General features: G+C 32.6%; 1 protein-coding gene across 2 annotated transcripts in view; it reads left to right on the forward strand.

The window, feature by feature from the left end:
* Positions 1-5,822: 5,822 nt before the first annotated feature.
* Positions 5,823-20,293, forward strand: part of LOC111516234 (uncharacterized) — a 58,245-nt gene continuing 43,774 nt past the window's right edge. The window contains exons 1-3 of one of the 2 annotated variants that reach the window (XM_074186471.1): positions 5,823-5,916; positions 10,858-10,913; positions 10,974-11,045. In XM_074186471.1, coding sequence (XP_074042572.1) covers positions 10,871-10,913; positions 10,974-11,045 — 115 coding nt within the window. In that variant the 5' untranslated portion in view covers positions 5,823-5,916; positions 10,858-10,870. The remainder of the gene's footprint in view (positions 5,917-10,857; positions 10,914-10,973; positions 11,046-20,293) is intronic. The other variant, XM_074186467.1, reaches the window with a different exon arrangement.

The following is a 20,293-nucleotide window of genomic DNA, read 5'->3' on the forward strand; positions in this document are numbered from 1 at the left end:
AATATTTTTTTCTGTATGTAAAACTGTGATATTAGACTAATTTGGTTTATGTCCTGTTTCTATAGAATGTTGCGCTAATGCACATGATTTCTTATTAAGCTTTATATCACTTTTATGTGAAGTTATTCTATCTTTAAGAATTCTAGATGTTGTTCCAATATAATCCAAATTACAATTGTTACAAGGAATGATATAAATCACATTCGACTTTTTGGTAGCATCCGTTTTATCTTTTAATTTGGTATTCAAATTCTTTATAGTTTCAATATTTTTTTGGCATATTTTGATATTTTGTTCATTATGAAAAAGTTTTATGATATTTGAAGATAAATTTCCAAGATTAGGTATAGATTTGTAAGAAAAATTGATAGGTGAACTATTATTATTACATACATTTCTGCTGATTACATTGGAATTTGTATTACTGCCAGTATTGAAAATTATTTTATTGAGAAGTTTTCTGGGATAGGAATTTTCGATCAATATGTCTCTAAGAAGTTTGAGATGTTTTTGCTTGAGGGAAGGGTGTACTAATTTTTCTATTCTTTTTTTCAAACAGAGTAATAAATTGATTTTAACTGATTTCTTATGAAAAGAGTAGTAATTGATATATCTTCCTGAATTAGTAGGTTTCACATACCACTCAGTGATCAAAGAATTATCAGTTTTACGGATAACTTTTGTATCGAGAAAAGGAAGGGTCTGATTATTTTCTAATTCGATAGTGAATTGTAATTTTTTATCATATCTATTGACAACATCAAGAATTTCATGAGATTTGTCATAAGGTATTGCACAAATGACATCATCAACGTATTTCTTTAAAAAAGGAATTTCAAAACTCAGTTTAGGAAGTATGTTTTCAAAAAGATCATCCATTACGTTTTGAGCTAAAATAGGAGAAAAAGTAGCTCCCGTTGGTGTACCAAGAATTTGTTTATAGTATTCACCTTCGAAAGAGAAATAACTTGAGTTGAAGATGAAATCAATTATTTCAATAAACTTTTTTTGGGTTATTAAACATTTTTTATTTATATCATTCCATCTTTTGATAATACATTTCTCCACTAGATGCATAGGTATATTGCTAAAAAGTGAAATCACATCAAGGCTGATCAGAATATAACCTGGAGGTAATGATTTTTCGTTTATAAAATTGGAAAAATCGAAAGAATCCTTAATATAGAATTCATTTTCATAATTATAGGCATCAGTGAGAATTTTAGTGACCATTTGGGCAATTTTGCTATTTGGAGCATCAATGGAAGAAATAAAGGGTCCCAATTTCATATCAGGTTTATGTACTTTAGGAAGTCCATAATATTTGGGTGATACAGAATTATAAACCATATACATTTTTGCTTCATCTTCTGATATCATTTTAGATTTTTTCAAATCTGTAATGATTTTATTTGCTTTTTGTTGTATTGTTGAAACAGGATCGCTATTAAGTTTAACATAAGAATCACTATCATTAATAATCTCAAGAGATTTCTCAATATAATCAGATTTATTCATAATCACTGTCACGTTGCCTTTATCAGATCTTGTAAGTATCAATTCTGGATGATTTTTCAAAAAATTTTTGTTTTTTCAAATAGGGAATCAAGATAATTTTTATCATCATGTGGTTTCTGGAAAAAGTTAGTGACAATATTTGTAATTTTTGCTCTGAAAAGATTCTTTTTGCTATCACAAAACCCAGTTATAAGGTTTTCAATATCTGAAAGTAAATTGGTATATTCACCTCTTTGGTAGTTGGTGGTAAGCTGAAATTGAAATCTAATGCGAGAAAATGTTTTATATCATCAGGTATAATGATATCTGATAAATTTTGTATTCAATTTTCTTTAGTTTTGATATCTGATTTCGAATTACTTCTGAGTATACTAAGTTTATCGATATTTCTCTTTTTTATGTCATTGAAAATTGTATTGTATTTGACAGTTTGTCTTTTTTCAAATTCCAACCAAATATTAAAAGGAATTGATTCTGTCACAAATTTTGTTTGTTTATCCGAAAGTTCCTCTAAATTTTTCAAATCATTATATGTGACTTCAATTTCAAGATTAAATACTTTTTTCTTCAAGTTGTCATTGAAATTATGAATGTCATAAGAATTTTTACCATTTGTAGAATTGAGAAGGATATTTACATTTTTCGTATTATTTTCTATATGTGAAGGTACCACATCGTTTTTTCTGCACTGAAGAAGGAAAATTCTTCTGTTGCGATACGATGCTAGTTTCTTGTTTGTATTACTCCATTCCTTCATTGCTCTGCTGACCTGGAATCCGTAGTTGAGTTCGATCTCTTCGAAGAACCCCATTGTTATTTGAAGTTGAGAATCTTAGCGACTGGAGAAATGTACAGTAGAATGGAATAACGAAGTCTCTCAGTCAAAAAATCAAAAACTCTGCTTTACTTTGCCAAGCTTTCGCTTCTAGTCGATTTATATGTTCAATTAATTGTTTTTTACTCATTTTTACTGTAAGTATGATTTGTAATTTTATTCATTGGCAAAAAAACCCACAACTCAATAAATTATAGGCCCTGAAGAAGCTTCTCACTAGAAGCGAAAGCTTGGCAAAGTAAAGCAGAATTTTTGATTTTTTGACTGAGAGAACCCGTTATTCCATTCTACTGTACATTTCTCCAGTCGCTAAGATTCTCAACTTTATATATATATATATATATATATATATATATATATATATATATATATATATATATATATATATATATATTTCAATATTAAATTCTACATAAAGGCTTTGAAGCTTTATATCTTCTATTAATTATCTGCGAGCGCTTTCGACAGTTGGTAGTACTGTCATCATCTGGCACTCCTCAAACTGAACCGGTCATCCTGTTGTCTGTCTCTTTGAATAATAAAGATGATGACAGTACTACCAACTGTCGAAAGCGCTCGCAGATAATTAATAGAAGATATAAAGCTTCAAATCCTTTTTGTAGAATTTAATATTGAAATACTCAAAATAAAGGAAAATTAGTTGCATCAATAAATATATATATATATATATATATATATATATATATATATATATATATATATATATATATATATATATATTAACATACCGACCCGACCGCTTCGCGTCGGGAGACAACACAACCTCGAGCTAAAATCTAATACTTTTTTCCCTTGTCTAATAAATAACTATTTCTCTCTGGATACCTCTTGTGATACAAATTGCTTGCTGCTTCTGCATTTTCCCCGGTTTTTATAATACAGAGTATCATATCCAATTTTCATAATTCTCATTCTTCATTTCAAATGTGCTTGAAAATTTAACAAAAACCAATATATGAAGAGCATCTTTACTGCTTGAATCAAAATTTGACAGTTACCAATGAAGATTTGCATTTTGTTTTATCGCCGCGTCGCGTCGTCCAAAGCCTACTTGATCAAAGTGTGCGTTTCAAAGCTCTGTATTTCAAAGATGACTTATCAAAATATCAAGTGTGCTACATGTTTGGAAAGGTAATTTTAAGCTCTGTTGAAATATGTAGGAATATACAGGGTGTCTTAGTAAAAAAATCATCAATAAATATTGATATTTCATTTGAAAAAATAAGTTTTCACACCATTGAATTTTAGAGGTAAAAAAGTGCTTTGGAGATATTTTCATAGAAATAACAAATTTTTGATGAAAAAAAGGTTACAGCAACTTTTCGTAAATGCTCATTTTCGAAAAATATGCTGTAACTCAGAAATGATGATAGATACCGATATGCAGTTTTCACCATTATGTTTGTCATAAAATTTGACCTCCAGACGCAGATATCAGTTTTCATCTATCTAGTTTGAAAACAGGAGTTGACCTTTAAAAGTGTCCAATTTGGCCCACTCTATACAGCGATTCAATATTATCTGTAAATCACCTTTGTCTGACCGAAAAGAATCCTGCCTAACTCATAATGCTTTTTCACTCTTTAAACACATTCACTATTAAAGTAATTCAGAAATATATTCTCTCTTTAGTGGTCGAAATCACTATAAATCTCTCCGCAAACTATCTCTGTTCATCGATAAAGACGAGTTATTATAAGGGCTACCTAACCTACTTGGAACTGATCTAAGATAACGTCATTCACTTCTTCTTCCAGGTCAATATATACTTATATATACAATATATACCATTATCGATGATACTATGAGTGATATATTCAACCAACTAATCAAAATCGGTATTTCTATTGCTTCATAAATGTTCGATCATCTCTAGGAAACGCATTATCTCTAAGAAACGATTATCTCTAGGAAGCGCATTGGTCATACGCAAAGTTCTCTCTAGCTGTCTGATCTGTTGAAAACAGAATCTAAACAATTATAAATCCTCTACGGGTAATTTTCTCTCTTCAGTTTCTCAGAACAAACCGTTTTCATACATCGAGGTAGATTTTAAAGGTCCATTAACCAATTGTTCAGGGGATTCCGTCATTCTGAAAGGCATTAAATCTATTTATGCCTCTTTGTATGCTTTGCCACTAAGGCTATGTGTTTAGATTTGGCACAAGATTCATCGACGAAAAATTTTTAGTAACACTCTTTGAAGTGTTTCAGAAAGTACCATAGCTTGCAGACAACTTGCTCCTGTCAAGAAGACAAATGAAATATTTTACCAGATCATTGCATTCTTAAAATGATATGAGATATATTGTACTTTGCCAAAAACAATATCCACCTCATCGCCTCAAAATGAATGCGCGAAATCATACGGAAATTATCAGACAAAACATGATTTTAAAAAAATACATGAACTCGATACTCACCAACCAGCAGAAACACTCACACTATGGATGTGATTTGTTTGTCTTCGAATGAAAATCGTCTATCATGTGAATCGATAATAATCGATGAAAACCGAATTGTGTAATAAAATTTGTTTTGAATTGTCACGATTTGTTGAAAGTTGAAACTCGTTCTCTACAAAAATTTGTAATATGTAATGATGAGTCATGATTTTTATTTAATAAGTTTCCTTGTCACATAAAGTTATGATGTCTTTCTATGACAATGTCACGATACCTCGAGGACACGATAACATATTATCATAATGCCTTCTAAACTGTGACCGAGATTAGATATCCTTCGGATATTTTCTGAACATCAACAAAATATACCTCAGAGATATCTACTTCGGTGGGGTTTAGTAATCCTGGATGGCCAGCGACGCTTCAATGGCTCAACTACAATATCCTATTGTCCATTATTGGATTTTTTCTGAGGAAAATATGGATAAGGAAATAGAGATATCCTAGGAAAATTCTGTGTTTCAATGGAAATTCATTAAACACCAGCCATTTTGAAGGATTATGTGATTATGATGTGAATTTGAACATGAGAAAGCTCGCATTACTTCAGCCATTTCTGAGCAAATATACAAGGAATGCAACACAATGGTGGTCGAAACAATTTTGAATTTGAGACTTAAGCGATCTCCGCTCACCCGAAGTTTTTTTTTAATTTGTATCTTTCAAATAGTTTTCTTGAAGACCACTTTCTTATGCTCAAACTAAATACCTACTCTCCCTCGTTGACAGTTGATTCAGAGATGACAAATATATTTTTGGAATCGCTAGAATCACGAATATTTGCACACTTTGTGCATAACAGGAAAGTGGACAAAATTCATGACAAATATTATTATAGTCATGGTCCTGACCGAAACTGAATTAATTTCTCTTTCGCGTTGGCAGTTTAGTAGAATAGTTGATATTCAGCCTGCTCGGGATGAAGCAGTGAAGATTTCATTTTCACCCTTACGACAGTAAATAATTAGGTAATGTTCGACATGCCTCGTGAATAAATATATCGCGCAATCCTCGTACAGAGATTTCTTCCAAAAGGACAGAAAGGCCACACCAGTCAGTCGCAGGAACTGCTTTGAGGTAAGCACATTTTGTACTTAAAATTAATGATTTTCTTTGTCACACACTCTATTCCACCAATTTCTATAGAAAGCAATGATAAAATTTATATCAAAAGAAATACTGTTGTCGATATTAAACAACTGTACTATGACAACGGTTCGATAATAATTAATATACTCAATAATTCAAAAATAAAGGTGTAAAATTTGCTTATAAAAATTTTACCTCTTGACTTAATGTTATATTATATACTGAGTGACAACGAAATTATCGTACACGTCGTCATTCAGTTGTTTGATAGGTATGAGAAAGTTAAATTTTGAAACGAACCGGAAAATTATTTGCTGTCGGAAATGGTCTCTAGTCAAGAATTTCGAATTGATTCCTGTGAATTTTTCAAATAATTTATTTGAATAAAAAACTATCTTTTCAACGATATAACATAAGTGACCCTTTGTATTTAAAATGGGGCCTCGATGCCAAACAATGTGCTCATAGGGAAAATTTTAAGAATCGGAATTTCTCACTATTTTATGTTTGAAGTGCCATTTTTTAGTTCATTCATCATAAAAAATTCAAATAGGAAATGGTATGTTCAATATTCTACATTGAAGTGTACCTCTTTCACTATAAAAAATAGATATACCTCCTTTTCCTGTACCAGTGAAAAAGTGAAAAGTTCAAAGCTGCCCTGTCTGATCGCAAAATAATAACTGTTAAAAATCGACATATAATAAATATTTATTAAGGAATTTTTTTTAAATACTCAATTTGAAATGTTGAGAAAAACTCGAATTCTTACTTTTGTTCTATTTGCTGTTGATATTCTATTTGCTGAGTTGCTTATTGCTGACAATCTAATTTCTATAATATTTTCTTTGAGCAAGGTTGCTGAATGTTGTTCAAAAATTGGGGTAATAGCATCTCTTATTTCACTCTCTAGTGCCTCTTAAGTGAACGACAGCCTTGGATGAACTTCTGATAACCTTATATGTAGAAGGTTCACATGAAATATTCAATTTAGTTCTGAAGGAATGGCGTATGGAATGCTTGTCTGGCATTGTCAGTTTGATACACTAGTGTATCACTCAAAATTCATAGAACACGAATAGTACAAAAGTGATAAACGTAACACGAAATAAAACAAACAATCTTTCCTTGAAAAGCTATTATGATATTTTCAATAGTAGGTATAAGATCTTTTCTCTGTTTTATTGGTTTTGAAACCTACTTGTTTGAAATGGAAAAACCCAAGCGGCAAGGTTTCCGTAAATTCACCGACAACCTTAGATTGATTCTAGATAACAATTTGAAAATCCATCCAGTGAACTTTCTCAAAGAAAATGGCGAAATTCAACTAAGTGAATTTTTTCAAGCTGAAGTTGAAAACAGAACTTTATCTAATGGTTGAATTTTCCATGACAAATCCTGTAAAAGTCATTGTAAATTCTCAAAAAAATCAAATGATTTGTGAAAGGTGACATGTAAATTAATAGCAGAAAGTCAATGGGTTTCCAGAAAATCAATAAATAAGAAGTGTTCTGGCCGGTAAAGCACAACAAAATAATAGATGATGTCAACAAAGGCAAACTATAAAAAAATATTTACATTCCTTATGGACATCTGCCCTAAAACAAATATCGAACAATCGAATCCTTCGAATATATTATTTTTAAATTATTGTTATCAAAACCTTAAAGTCTCAAGAAATACAGTGTGTGTCACATTTAGGGTCTATTAGAAGTTCTCCATGAAGAAGTGGAATTATAAAACATAAATTCACTCAAAAGTTTTTTATTTGCTTCAATGCATTGAACTTTCCAGAAAGCGAGGAAAATAAAAATAATAATATTCAGGAGTAGGTATCAGTTTTGAAGATTTTATAAAAAAACAACGTGAATGTAGTAAACGACGATTAGACATATTCAACCAGCCCATTTTCTTAAGCTTGTGTGAAATCCTATCTCTTCTTTTGAGATTATAAATCAAACATAAACATGAATTTTGTACCTTTTGGATACGAAAGGCATCAGTTTTCCGAAGGAAAGGACCATAAACTGTGTCGCAATAGTTGAAATGTGATAAAACTATCGAGTCAGATAACATTTTTTGTTTATTTTTAAATTGATTTCATTTCGATGAGGATACATCAATTTCAAAGCTGCGTATGCCGTTTTCAGTTTAAAAGTAACAGGTTTGTCGAATCGCAATTTTGAATCCAGAAGTAAACCAAGATTTTTCACATGACCGCTGAAATTGATAACATCATCATTGATACAGATTCGTAATCTAATCGTAGCTTCTATTTTTTGAATTTCATTTCCGAATGAAATGGCGAAAGATTTCGAGGAGTTGATTTTTAGAAAAAGTTATTTTCGATTATGTTATGTTTTTCCAAATGAAATGAAATATATTGCTTTTCCCATTCGGTCTCTATTTTCGAAGTAAACTATCTTGAAGAGTATGTTTTGTTATGTAGATATTTTGGAAAACTATTTTTTATTTTTTCTTTAGTTTGTGTAATAATTTGGCCACAATTTTTTTACTCACTTCCGAGAAGTTTTCACTCTAGACTATTTGAAATGAAATATTGAAATACATATATTTAGCAATTACTTAATACCAGTACATCAAGCATGTTTTTTAATTAATTACATCAATTGCTATTTACTAAAATTTTCAGATGTTCTTCGGATTTCGAATACACTGGCCCCTTACTTGGTAAAAATTGATAACAACATTCATGATAATAATTACAAATTTTCGTAATACAGACTCCATTTGCAAATCGCGTTTCACTACATTGTAGCATCCTCGGTGTTAGTGTAGTCCACTAGATCTCTAGCTTCGCTTTCGAAACCGTATACAGTGTGCATATTTCCGGAGGAAAAATTGAGAGAATGATCATATTTCTCACAACTTTGGTCCAATCGACTGATGATTGTAGTCGACAAAAACATCCAATCTTGAAAGATGATAACTGTCTTTTTTTCTTGAGGAATGATCAATTAGAATTTCTCTGACAAGAAGTATTCTCATGTAAATTCTCACATTCCTACTGAAATTTTTTGAAGTTTCCAATACATTGATATGTTATTTAAAAACAAACACTTCTACTACAACACTCTTCTTGACGCACGTTTCACTAACCAAGTAGGCGTCTTCCGAATATGAAGTAAAAACGTCTGTATGTATGTGATAATGTCGATGTTGGAGAATGACATCCTTGGAAAGTTGAATTCCTGAAATGTATTTTCAAATGAATGTAATCTACAGCGATTCGAATTCAACGAGAATGTCAACTTTTCAAAAGGCACCGACTGAGAGCGTCTTAAGGATTTTCCTGAAATCCTTAAGACGCTCTCCACAATAAAAACGTCTACTACTATACATGGCCCTCAATAACTTTCCATTCTGAGTTTCTTATTCTCTTCCATGGCCTCTTTGATGATCGTATTCGTTTTCAACTTCATTCATTTTGCCATTGAATGATTTTTCATCATTTCATCATTCATGCAGCAATTCCTCTTAGAAGACCATGACAGATTTTGTTTAATTGCTAGACTAAATTTCTCTTAATTGAGTAGAACTGGCCGATACTTGATGAAAATAATCCATATTAAAACTCAGTAATACAGTTTATTGTATAATTTTCACTATAAAGGGTTTTACAAAAACCGCAACACGTGTTTCGCTATAGAATAGCGTTAATACCTATAAAGGGCAGGTATAAATACATTACCTATATGAATAAATTTAATTTCCGAAAATAACGTAATTTTACTCAACTTTTCTTGTCTGGAAATGAGCAGATTTAATAATGTTGAGTTTGATCGTTCATAAGATATTTGCAGTTTTTAAATTTGTTCATTTCCATACTGTCCAACAGGTTAAGTTTTAAACCTTTCTCCTGGAAATGGAGGGGCTTGAATTCAAGATTGAACTCATGTCCCTCTGTGAATGAATGAGTGCCATATGTGGAGATCATTTTTCTATTCTGGAAACCATTTCTGTGTTCCTTTATGCGGGCTTTGAACGTTCTTCCAGTTTGACTTGTATTAAACATTGGACATGATCTACATGAAAATGTATACACTCCTGATGTTTCTGAAACTGCACTTCCATCTTTGTTATTCTTAATGTGCATGCCTAAGTTGTTGTTGGTTTTGTAAGCAATATTCACACCTTTGTTGTGCAGAAAATTTGAAATATTCGTTCTGGGTTGGCCTAAGTAGGTTAAGGTTCTATAACTCTTATCCTCATCTTTTCGAATTGGGTAAACTTCCTTCAAAGCTTGGCTGTATAACTTTTTTGATAATAGAGAATGTATCAGACTGCGTAATCATTGTTGACGGCTATTTTTTTATTATGTTCACTTCTTTATTGGAATTCGCATCTGACAAGAAAACATTTATCAGTCTATGAATCATACTGTTGACTGCTGCTACTTTGTGTTGATATGGGTGAATGTGATGAAAAAGGATAACTTATTATTAACGCTTGAGAAAGCTAGATATTGTATAGAGAAATACGTGTCGTGGTTTTTGTGAAACCCTTTGTAGTAAAAATCATAAAATAAACTGTATTGATTAGTTTAAAACTTCTCTTGTTGATCTGTACCTATCTTGTGGCAGAATATAGATATTCTAGCATTTTTTCTTGTTCTTCTATCATTTTGTTTCCATTACAGTTCTTTTTTTCATATTCCTTATTACCCTAACAGTTTCAGTAATTGGTATTTTTTTTCTCTCCGTACTTGTTCTTTTAACATTTCTCAAAATTTTTATTCTACTTGGTTCAAGATCTTCCTCGCTTTTTCTCGTCTCCCGTCATATGGAACTGTATAGTTCTTGAAGTTCTTCTATTATTTCTTTTCCCAATCGATATAAACGAAAATTTCACCAAATTTTCGTTGTTAACTGGTATATGTGAATATTATATATTTGGATTTACTTACAGAAAAGTCAGAATCATGGGAGACTTCACGAAAACACTGAAAGAAAAAAACAAAACAGGTATATAATGAAACAATGTTATAATTCAAAACTGAACTCATTTGTTTCATTTCATTTCAGGAAAAAATGAATCGGAGAAAATTCAAAGTTTAAAAGATGCCTTGAAAACTGCTGAGGAAAATAGACGCAAAGGTAAGAGCATTGTTATTTAATGAAGATTACTAAGCTCTCTATAATATTTGACACTCTTGATGATCAAAAAGCTAAGTCGTTTCCATGAAAATGCTAATTGAAATACTTGCTTTTGTAGTTCACTAACATAAAGGGTGTAACAAAAACGTAGATCATAAATCGAATCACATATTCTGGGGTAAAAAATAATTCGATTGGATATAACTCACCTTTATATAAATGTGTACACAAAAAAAGTTACAGCTCCTGAAAAGTACAAAATGGAAATAGATTTTTCCAATATTTCATGGACTGTTTAACAACTTGCATTTCATAAGTTCGGACTTCCATTGTCAAATACGATATAAGTTGATTTGAAATACCTGAAAGAATCTGTAAAAGATTAGCTGAAAAATAATAATTATTTAATTTAATTTAATTAAGCAAAAAAAAAACTGAAATTACAATGAAATAAATATAAGCAATAACCAAAAAATCAAAAAACAACTATTAACACGAGATGAAATTTAAAAAATTATTAACAAGAAATGAAAATTAAAAATTAAAATATTCCAAACCAAGTTACTTCACGATGTTTCGATTGTTGGTATCCACAATCGTCTTCGGGTGATAACTGGACTTATTCCTCCGACATCTGACTATTTGTAGGTCATTCGAATGCTCAAACCTATCCCCTCTTCCCTCTCCCCTATTCATCGGTTTTAGCGGAAGCTGGCCGCTTGGCGGGAGTAGGTCGTCTTCCGCTTGATTAGAGGTTTCCATATGTTTCGTATTTCTACGCTACTTGGCTTAACGCGGCTTCTTTGAATTTTCTCCCAAACCAATGTTCTTCCTTGTGGATAATTTCAGCTTGAGCCCACTTGATGTTATGTTGATGAGTCCAAACGTGCTCTGCTATTCCTGATTTGTTGATTCGCGAAGTTTAGACCTTTCCTCAACAAGGATTCCTCTATGTCAGTGAGCGGGTGGAAACTCATGTTGATGAGGTTGACGTCTACATAGTTGACCTGTTTTCGATCTGCATTTGGGCATTGTTTCCTCACAACTTCCTGTTGTGGGTATTCTCTATGTCTTGCCGGAACTTACTTACGTGCTTTCAATCTTGGCAAAGATTGATCCATGTTCCTCTTCCAAGATCTCTCTTCTTACTTAAGTGATGAAACAGTTAGTAAAATCAAACAACAAACTATCACACACTAAGGATATCTTATAGGGCGTTCCACAAGGATCAGTACTGGGCCCGATTCTTTTCCTTATTTATATAAATGACCTAGTTACTCTCTCAACTTTGCGGATGACACCACGCTCCTTTGGCATGGAAAAAATACTTCTAATATGAAAGAAACTATCTCTAGTGATTTAGAAGTTGAAAAAAAATTGTGTGACGCTAACTACTTGTGCTTTAATATTAATAAGACAAACCTACTCGCCTTCAGCTGTAATATTAACAATTTATACTTGAACGGACAAATTCTTGAGAATAAAAAGCAATCCAAATTCCTGGTAATCTTCATGGATGACAAAATAAAATTTGATCAACATATTTCAGCTTTGAATAGAAAATTAGCATCAGGATGGTATGCACTTCGAATAGTTTCAAATGAACTGAGTTCATCTACAACAAAAATAGTCATCATTCTCTGATTGAGTCCCACCTGAGGTATTGTGTTGCCTTCTGGGGATTTTGCAGTCAACAACTTTTTCATTCAGTTTTTGTTTTGCAAAAGCGAGCGGTTAGATACTTATGAAAGGCGGGATTGCGTGAGTCATGCAGACCTTTATATTTGAGAGAAAAAATTCTCACTGTTACTTGTATTTTCATACTTGAAACTGTTTGCCTGATTCATAAAAAACACAATATGGTTGGAACTCCGGAACATACAAATTACATAAGCCGGCAAAATTAATTTTCCTGTTCCAGAAACAAACCAGACAAAATATTCTTCAATTTATGAAAGTAAAAAGCTATATAATCACATACCTTACGAAATTAGGAAGGATGAAAGCTATAAAAAGTTCAGAAATCTTGATAAAGATGCCATTGCAACTAAAGCGTACTACAATCTTGATGAATATTACAATGGAAGTTTGCTGTGATTTAATATAGGTGTTTTTTTGGTTGTTGACACCTATACTTTGGATTATATATTATACTGGGATATATGTTATTTTATGGCCATGACATGTGAACTTATATTAAAATTATGTATATTTGTCATTTACATCTACACAATTTACAAACTTTTTTGTCTACAATTTGTTAAATTTTATTTACTATTGTTATATTTTATCTTTCAGATATGTGAACTTAGTTTTGCTCAAATTGTGTTTCTGGGTATTTGTGTTTTTGAATTGTTTCTTTTCTTTCATTCTTTGAAGTGATATATATACCTGATTTTTTAACAAGCTTTGTCAATGATATTGTATACGTCTATCTATCTATCTATTTCTGCAAATCGTTTTGTGGCTAACACCGCACCACAGGTAGCCCCCTCACTTGTATGGACTACTCAAAATCCACAAGAAGCATGTTCCGCTCAGACCGATCATCAGCTCCAGAGATTCAGCTACTCAGAACTTGTCCAGATTTATACTACCAATAATTGAACCACTGCAATGAAAAACATCATCCTTTGTGAACAATTCAAGGCATTTTGTTGAACTACTAGGGGCAACCGAAGTTAAAGAGCAGGATCAACCGGTTATAGCCAATGTATATATGGAGTGGTTTGAAACTCTGGCCATTGAAGAAGCTCATAAAAAGCCTCGCGTCTGGACGATACCTCCATAATATTGTACCATGGGAATGCGGAACTAGACACTTTTCTGAAGCACATCAACAATGTAAGTCCTTTTATCACTTTCAAAATGGAGAAAGAAGTCCACAACGAATTGCTATTCTTGGACGAATTGGTGAAAAGGAGAAACACTAAGTGGGAAACATCTGTATACCGAAAATCCACTTACATAGGACAGTAGCTGAACCAGGAAGCCAACCATCATCAATCGACTAAGAGAGGCATCATCAAGACTCTACTAGGAAAAGAAACTAGGCATAATCAAAAATGACCTTTAATGAAATGGTTACTCAAAGTGATGGTGGAACAGGCCTTAGCTAGAAAACAGCAAGAGCTTCACAAGGAAGAGAAGCCGCCACAACCAGTACTTATACTTCCCTACATCAGAGGATTGTGGGAAAGGATAAGAAGGATTGGGTCCAAGTATAACATCAGAACCTGCTTCATATCATGGAACACTATCTGTAGCAGCCTCACAAAAATCAGGCCACTAAACGCGGACTGCGATCTCAAGAATTGTATTTACCGGATACCATGCAAGTGCGGAGGATCATACATCGGTGAAACTGAGAGGCCATTGAAACTTCTCATTACCGAGCATAAGAAACACACACAGCGAGGAGAAACCGGCAAATAAGGAATACCAGAGCAGGTTTGGACTCATCAACATAACATCGAGTGGGCTCAAGCTGAAATCATTCACAAGGAAAAACATTGGTTAAGGAAAAAGTTCAAAGAAGATGCATTGTCCATCAACGCATTTAGCCAAGCTAGGGTAGAGATACGTAACATATGGAAACCTCTAATCAAGCGGAACACGAACAACTCCCGCCAAACGTTCAGCTTCCGCTAAAACCGATGAAGCGGAGAGAGGAAAGAAGGGATAGGTGAAAGCATAATTTTTTACAGTTTCTTTCAGGTATTTCAAATCAACTTATATCTTATTAGACAATGGAAGTCCAAACTGATGAAAAGCATCACGAAGCATTGTCAACTGCTACCTTCAAACAAATGTTTAACAATCCGTAATGTAAATGGATCAATGGCTTTCATATCGTTAGAACACCCTACCTTTTTTAAATAAAACTACGAAATATTTTCAACACATAGATATTTTAGGAGTAATAAACCCCTAGAAATCCCAATCACATATATGCGTTAGAATTGAAATAATATTGTGAAACCATTGGTTCAATTCATAATTTTTGGATTTTTTTACCTCGTAGCACTTTTCCGAAAAGCAATTTTTTTTGAGATGAAGGCTCTTTTTCATTATCTTTTGCTCAACACTTATAGTTCCTATGAATGAATAACAAACAATTGCTTCAACAAGTACATACTGTCAATGAGCCTTTTTTCTGAGAATAATACAGAGAACGTGTCACGAGAGGCAGCACTAGAAGTAGGGAGAAACATAAACTATTCACATGTAAAACAGTGTAACATTAATTTATTATTTAAAAATATAAATCTGATATATAAAATTATTTTCTGCTAGTATAATGCCAAGAAAGCATTGCTGTTTTGCGAATTGTACCTCGGATAATCGATATCCGGAAGAAAACGTGTTTTTTATACCATTTATAAAACCTCATATTAATGAGGTTAGATGTAAGAAATGGATACATGCTTCAAGGTGAGTGGATTTAACAGTGCAAAAAATAAATAAATATTCATATGTATGCTCTAAACATGAAATGAATAGTAAATTTTTCATAGTTAATTACCATTGATTAGAATGAGATATAATCCCAATCGTTCAATGAATTATATTCATTTATTATATATTTAAATAAATTTATTTCATTACCATCTATATTTGATTCATATCCCACTCGAAAATAAATCTGAAATGCATAATTATTTTAAATTTCTTTTATTACAGTTTGAATCTACCGCTACTATTTTACTAGAGTCTGTAAACTAACCTGTCTATTAATTCACTTTTTTTCAAGTTACTTTCAAATTACGGCATGCAAGCCAAAGTTTCATTGTTACAACATTGTTATCCTTTACAGTTACAAATTTTGGTTTTGCTCCAGGAACATTTTCTTCTGTTGAAAACATCCTTTTTTAATTGTACTTTACGATACGTTTATATGAGGATTAGGCTGTGTTTGTCCCTACCGAACTACTAGCGCTGCTAGTGAGTGATTTTTCGTACTTCAGGAAAAAGGCTCATTGAAACTTTCGATTATTGCGCATTTCAAGAGTGTTGGGAAAATAAATTTTTTTATTTATGCTGTTTGCAGCATTTAATTCTTGGTAAGTTTGGTCAGGCTAAAACAAGGTTTCACAAAATTATTTGTAATTCTGGTGATCACAGGTGAACGCCACAGGTGAAAAGTGCAGCAGCAGCAGGGCGTTATGCGGAAAAATATCTCAATCGGAATACACCAAACATACGATTATCTATTTCCATTAATCGTCGTGCACGGCAGACGGTACTTTAGGACTGTAAGTTGCTAGTAATAGCAGTCGTCCAAAATGGATACAAACGATAAGGTAGGAATTTGTCGAAGAAAGCCCTGAAAGCAGGCCTTGTCAATTAGATGTTAGTCACGTGATGGTTGGGAGAAAATTGAAAAAACAATAGCTACATCCCTACGACTCAACAACCGTTCAAGAATTACTAGATGAAGATTATCTTGAAAGAAGGATTTTGCGATTGGTTCTTAACGGAAAATAATCGAAATATCAATTTCATTATTCATATTTTACTCACCTATGAAGCTACTTTCAATATAAATGGCATAACGAATCATCATAACGCGCACATAAGGGCAGAAACTTTTGAAGCCGTTGTATGAGCAAGCATTGTTAATGATTATTTAATTGGACCAGTTTTTACAAAATCATTTACCAGAATACTTGAAAGAGGAGAACAAGGCAAAGTATGTGGTAATTACAAGATGGAGCTCACTTCACTTCGGTCTGTACCCTGAACGTTGGATTAGAAGAGGCGCTGATGCACCTATTTCTTGGCCAGTCAGAAGTCCAGATCTCAACCCTATTGTCTTTTGCTTCTGAGGTTTTATAGAAGAGGACGTGTATTCTGTTAAAATAATCGGCGAACAATAACTGAGATATCGAATTATTGAAAGTGCAAATTGATTTCTTTAGAAGCGTATGATTTTTCAAAAAACTTGGTTCTACTTTTTAAAATTGTGATGAGTGTGTATTCAGAAAAATGAGGGTCTTTTTCAACATTTATTTTAAGAAATATCATTTAAAATATTTTTTGTACCTGCAAATAACATGAATACTCAGTTATTATACATTTTTTTTGTTACTGAAAATGTTTGCTGCTTCTGGATAAAAACTGGCTTTTGGAAAAGTGCTACGGGGTAACAAAAATAATAATTATATATCGAACCAATGGTGTCACAAATGACAGTATGTAATTTTTGAAACAACTGTTTCCATCTGTAAGAACTAGAAGTGTCAAATAGCCAACCAAAGAATTTTCAAAAGATAATGAAAAAGAGCCCGCATATAAAATGACTTCGAAAAAGTTCCGGGTGGCAAGAAAATTTAAAAAATGATACTAAATCGATGGTGTAATGATATTAGTTCACTTGTAACACATATAAAACTTTGGGGAGTTTTAGGGGTTCAATACCTCCCCTAAGTTTTTTATGCGTTGAACAGATTTTGTGGTTTCATGTGAAAAAGATGTTCTTGCTATAACAAAGCCATGGATTAATTTTCATTGCAAAATGTTTAACAGTTCATGAAATATTGGAAAAAATAAATTTTAATTTTTGACTTTCCAGATTCGCATCAAGGTGAGTTTTATACAATCGAGTTATGATTTACCACAGAATATGTGACATACTTTTTTGTTACATCCTGTAACATTCTGGTGTCTATAGGCAAGTCAGGATAACTAGAACATTCTCTCTCCTGCTACTAGTATTTATTATCTCATCTAGTATCAAATAGAATCACGATAGGCAAACAAAAATGATAATACTCATATTTCTTTTGTGAACAAATATACCTGTCCTGTTTCTATTGGTATTACATTTTTTCATACAACCAGCTTCTGCTCTTGACTTCAGCTGGGCAAACTTCGAAATTATGAAGAGGAATGAAACAATAGATTGATAAATGTAGCCGTTACGTGTTAGGAGATCATCATAAAAATGAAAGTGTTCATTTTTTTACCACTTTTATTTAGGACTAACGTTCCTGCAGTTTCGTCCTATATGGACATTTTCAAACTAATACATTGTATTAGTTTGGTGGTAAAAATACATAGAAAGTTTCATTTCTCACTTTTCAGAAATGAATCATTGAATGTCCTCTATAAAAGTTCATCAACTTGAAATATGTGCGTTGAAGAAACATTTGAAATTTTGAAATTTTTTACTATTAGACACCTGATCACTTAAACGCAGAACTACAGCTGTTTTTCCGTATTACAGCGCAGAATTGATAATGAGTCTTTACTGAATTCCTTAAGATCAAGAATAACATGGGATATGTAATTGCGTGATTAGTGAAAACGAAACATAATCACTATACAGTGCTTTTCTTTACGCCCCCCCTTTTATTTTTTGAATGGGTCAACTCAAAAAATTTCAATTTAGGATAATGATATCAATGCATGAATACTTTATTTTGAAGTGAAATTGACAGATTAAACTTTCAAGATGACGACTGGGCGCCATCTGGAAAATAAAAGTTGAATGGAAAGGGGGGGTCTTGTGACACATTCTTTTGAAGCTCCTGACAAATGCTTCACAACCCCAGAATATAATTCCAATATCTTCAACTACTACAAAATGACGGAATACATTGTCATTTAACTACATAATATAAGGTAATAAGCTTGAGGTCATTTCAGAAGATTTTCGAAATGGTCGGCTTGAACTTCTTGACATATGAACAGCCTATCCGATATTACACCCCGAACATTTTCGAACACAGTAACGTCAATATCTCTACAAATATTTATTATTCTCTGCCGTATATTCAATATTGAAACAGGTTCATTTTCGTACGTCGATTGCTTCAAATAGCCCCATGAAAAAAGTCCAAAGGTGTCAAATCTGGCGAGCGGGCTGGCCATTCTGTAGGACCTCGACGGCCAATCCAACGACCGGGAAAAGTAGTATCCAAATAGTTTTTTACTTGTCTGGAGTAATGTGGTGGTGCTCCATCTTGTTGGAATACAATATCCATATCGAATTCATTAGGATTCGCTTCGACGATTTCAGTGATGAGAGGATCAACAGTAGTTTCCAACATATTCAAATACTGTTGAATTTTGATCAATAAATAGTGACCCTACAATATGATTCCCCAATATTCCTGCCAAACGTTAATTTTTTTCCGGATATTGGTTATGTGTTTCGCGGAAAACGTGAGGATTAGTGTCACTCCAATAACGGCAATTTCGTCTGTGAACATTGCCGTTTAAAAAAAATCTACATTCGTCACTAAAAATATTGTGGAGATAGGTAGGATACCTTGCAATGGTTTCCGTCATGATTTCGCAGAATTCTGTTCTTCGATCAGGGTCATCTTCAGTTAATTGGTGTACCAGTTTAATTTTATATGGATAATATCTTTTCCTCTTCAAAAGTCTCCACACAGTAGAAGGAGACACCTCACAAACATTCGCGACGGAATAAGTAGACTGTTCAGGATTCACTACCATCTCACCAATTATTTGCACTTGCTATTCTTCTAGAATGGACGGATGACCTGGGGGCTATTTGTCATGTACACTACCGATAGTTATGAATCTGGATACAAGTTTCCTCAAATATTTTCTACAGATAGGATGATTCAAAAAACGTTCATTGAAAATCTTTTTGGTCTCGTTGAAGTTACGCGTCGCACCGTAAATAAAAATCGCTTCAAATTTTTCTTCCAATTGACCATTTTAGAGTTTGTTGATGTGGTACCTTTCTACTAGTAAAACCGAAAACTAAATGAGAATATTCTAACTGAACAATGATGTTCGTTGTCGTAATAACGTATTTTGTAGTTTTTATAAACAAAAAATAGCTAAACAAACTTTATTGGGTTGTTGGAATTGCCATATGACAGATAGAAAGGAATATTTCTAGAAATATCGATATTAATGTGTTTGTCTTCAGGAAATTGTTAAATGTTTCGTCATTTCATAGTAGATGGAGATATTGACTTCATATTCTAGGGTTGTGAAGTATTCGTCAGGAGCTTCAAAATGATGTGTCACTTGCATCCTTTTTATTTTTTTTTTCCCCAGATGGCGCCCAGTCGTTATCTTGAATGTTTCATTTGTCAATTTCACTTCAAAATATAGTATTCGTGCATTGATTTCATTACCCCAAATTTCAATTATTTGAGTTGACCCGTTATCACCTAAAGGACCTGCATTTGAGAATATAGGGGCCCTTCATTAAGTTCTAAATCAGTCCAGAAAATTCAAGTCTACAATACTCCAGAATATAC

The sequence above is a fragment of the Leptinotarsa decemlineata genome, unplaced genomic scaffold (genome assembly GCF_025532065.1).
Source record: "Leptinotarsa decemlineata unplaced genomic scaffold, Ldec_3_MD MMD2_P_RNA_scaffold_2, whole genome shotgun sequence".
NCBI classification, from domain to species: domain Eukaryota; kingdom Metazoa; phylum Arthropoda; class Insecta; order Coleoptera; family Chrysomelidae; genus Leptinotarsa; species Leptinotarsa decemlineata.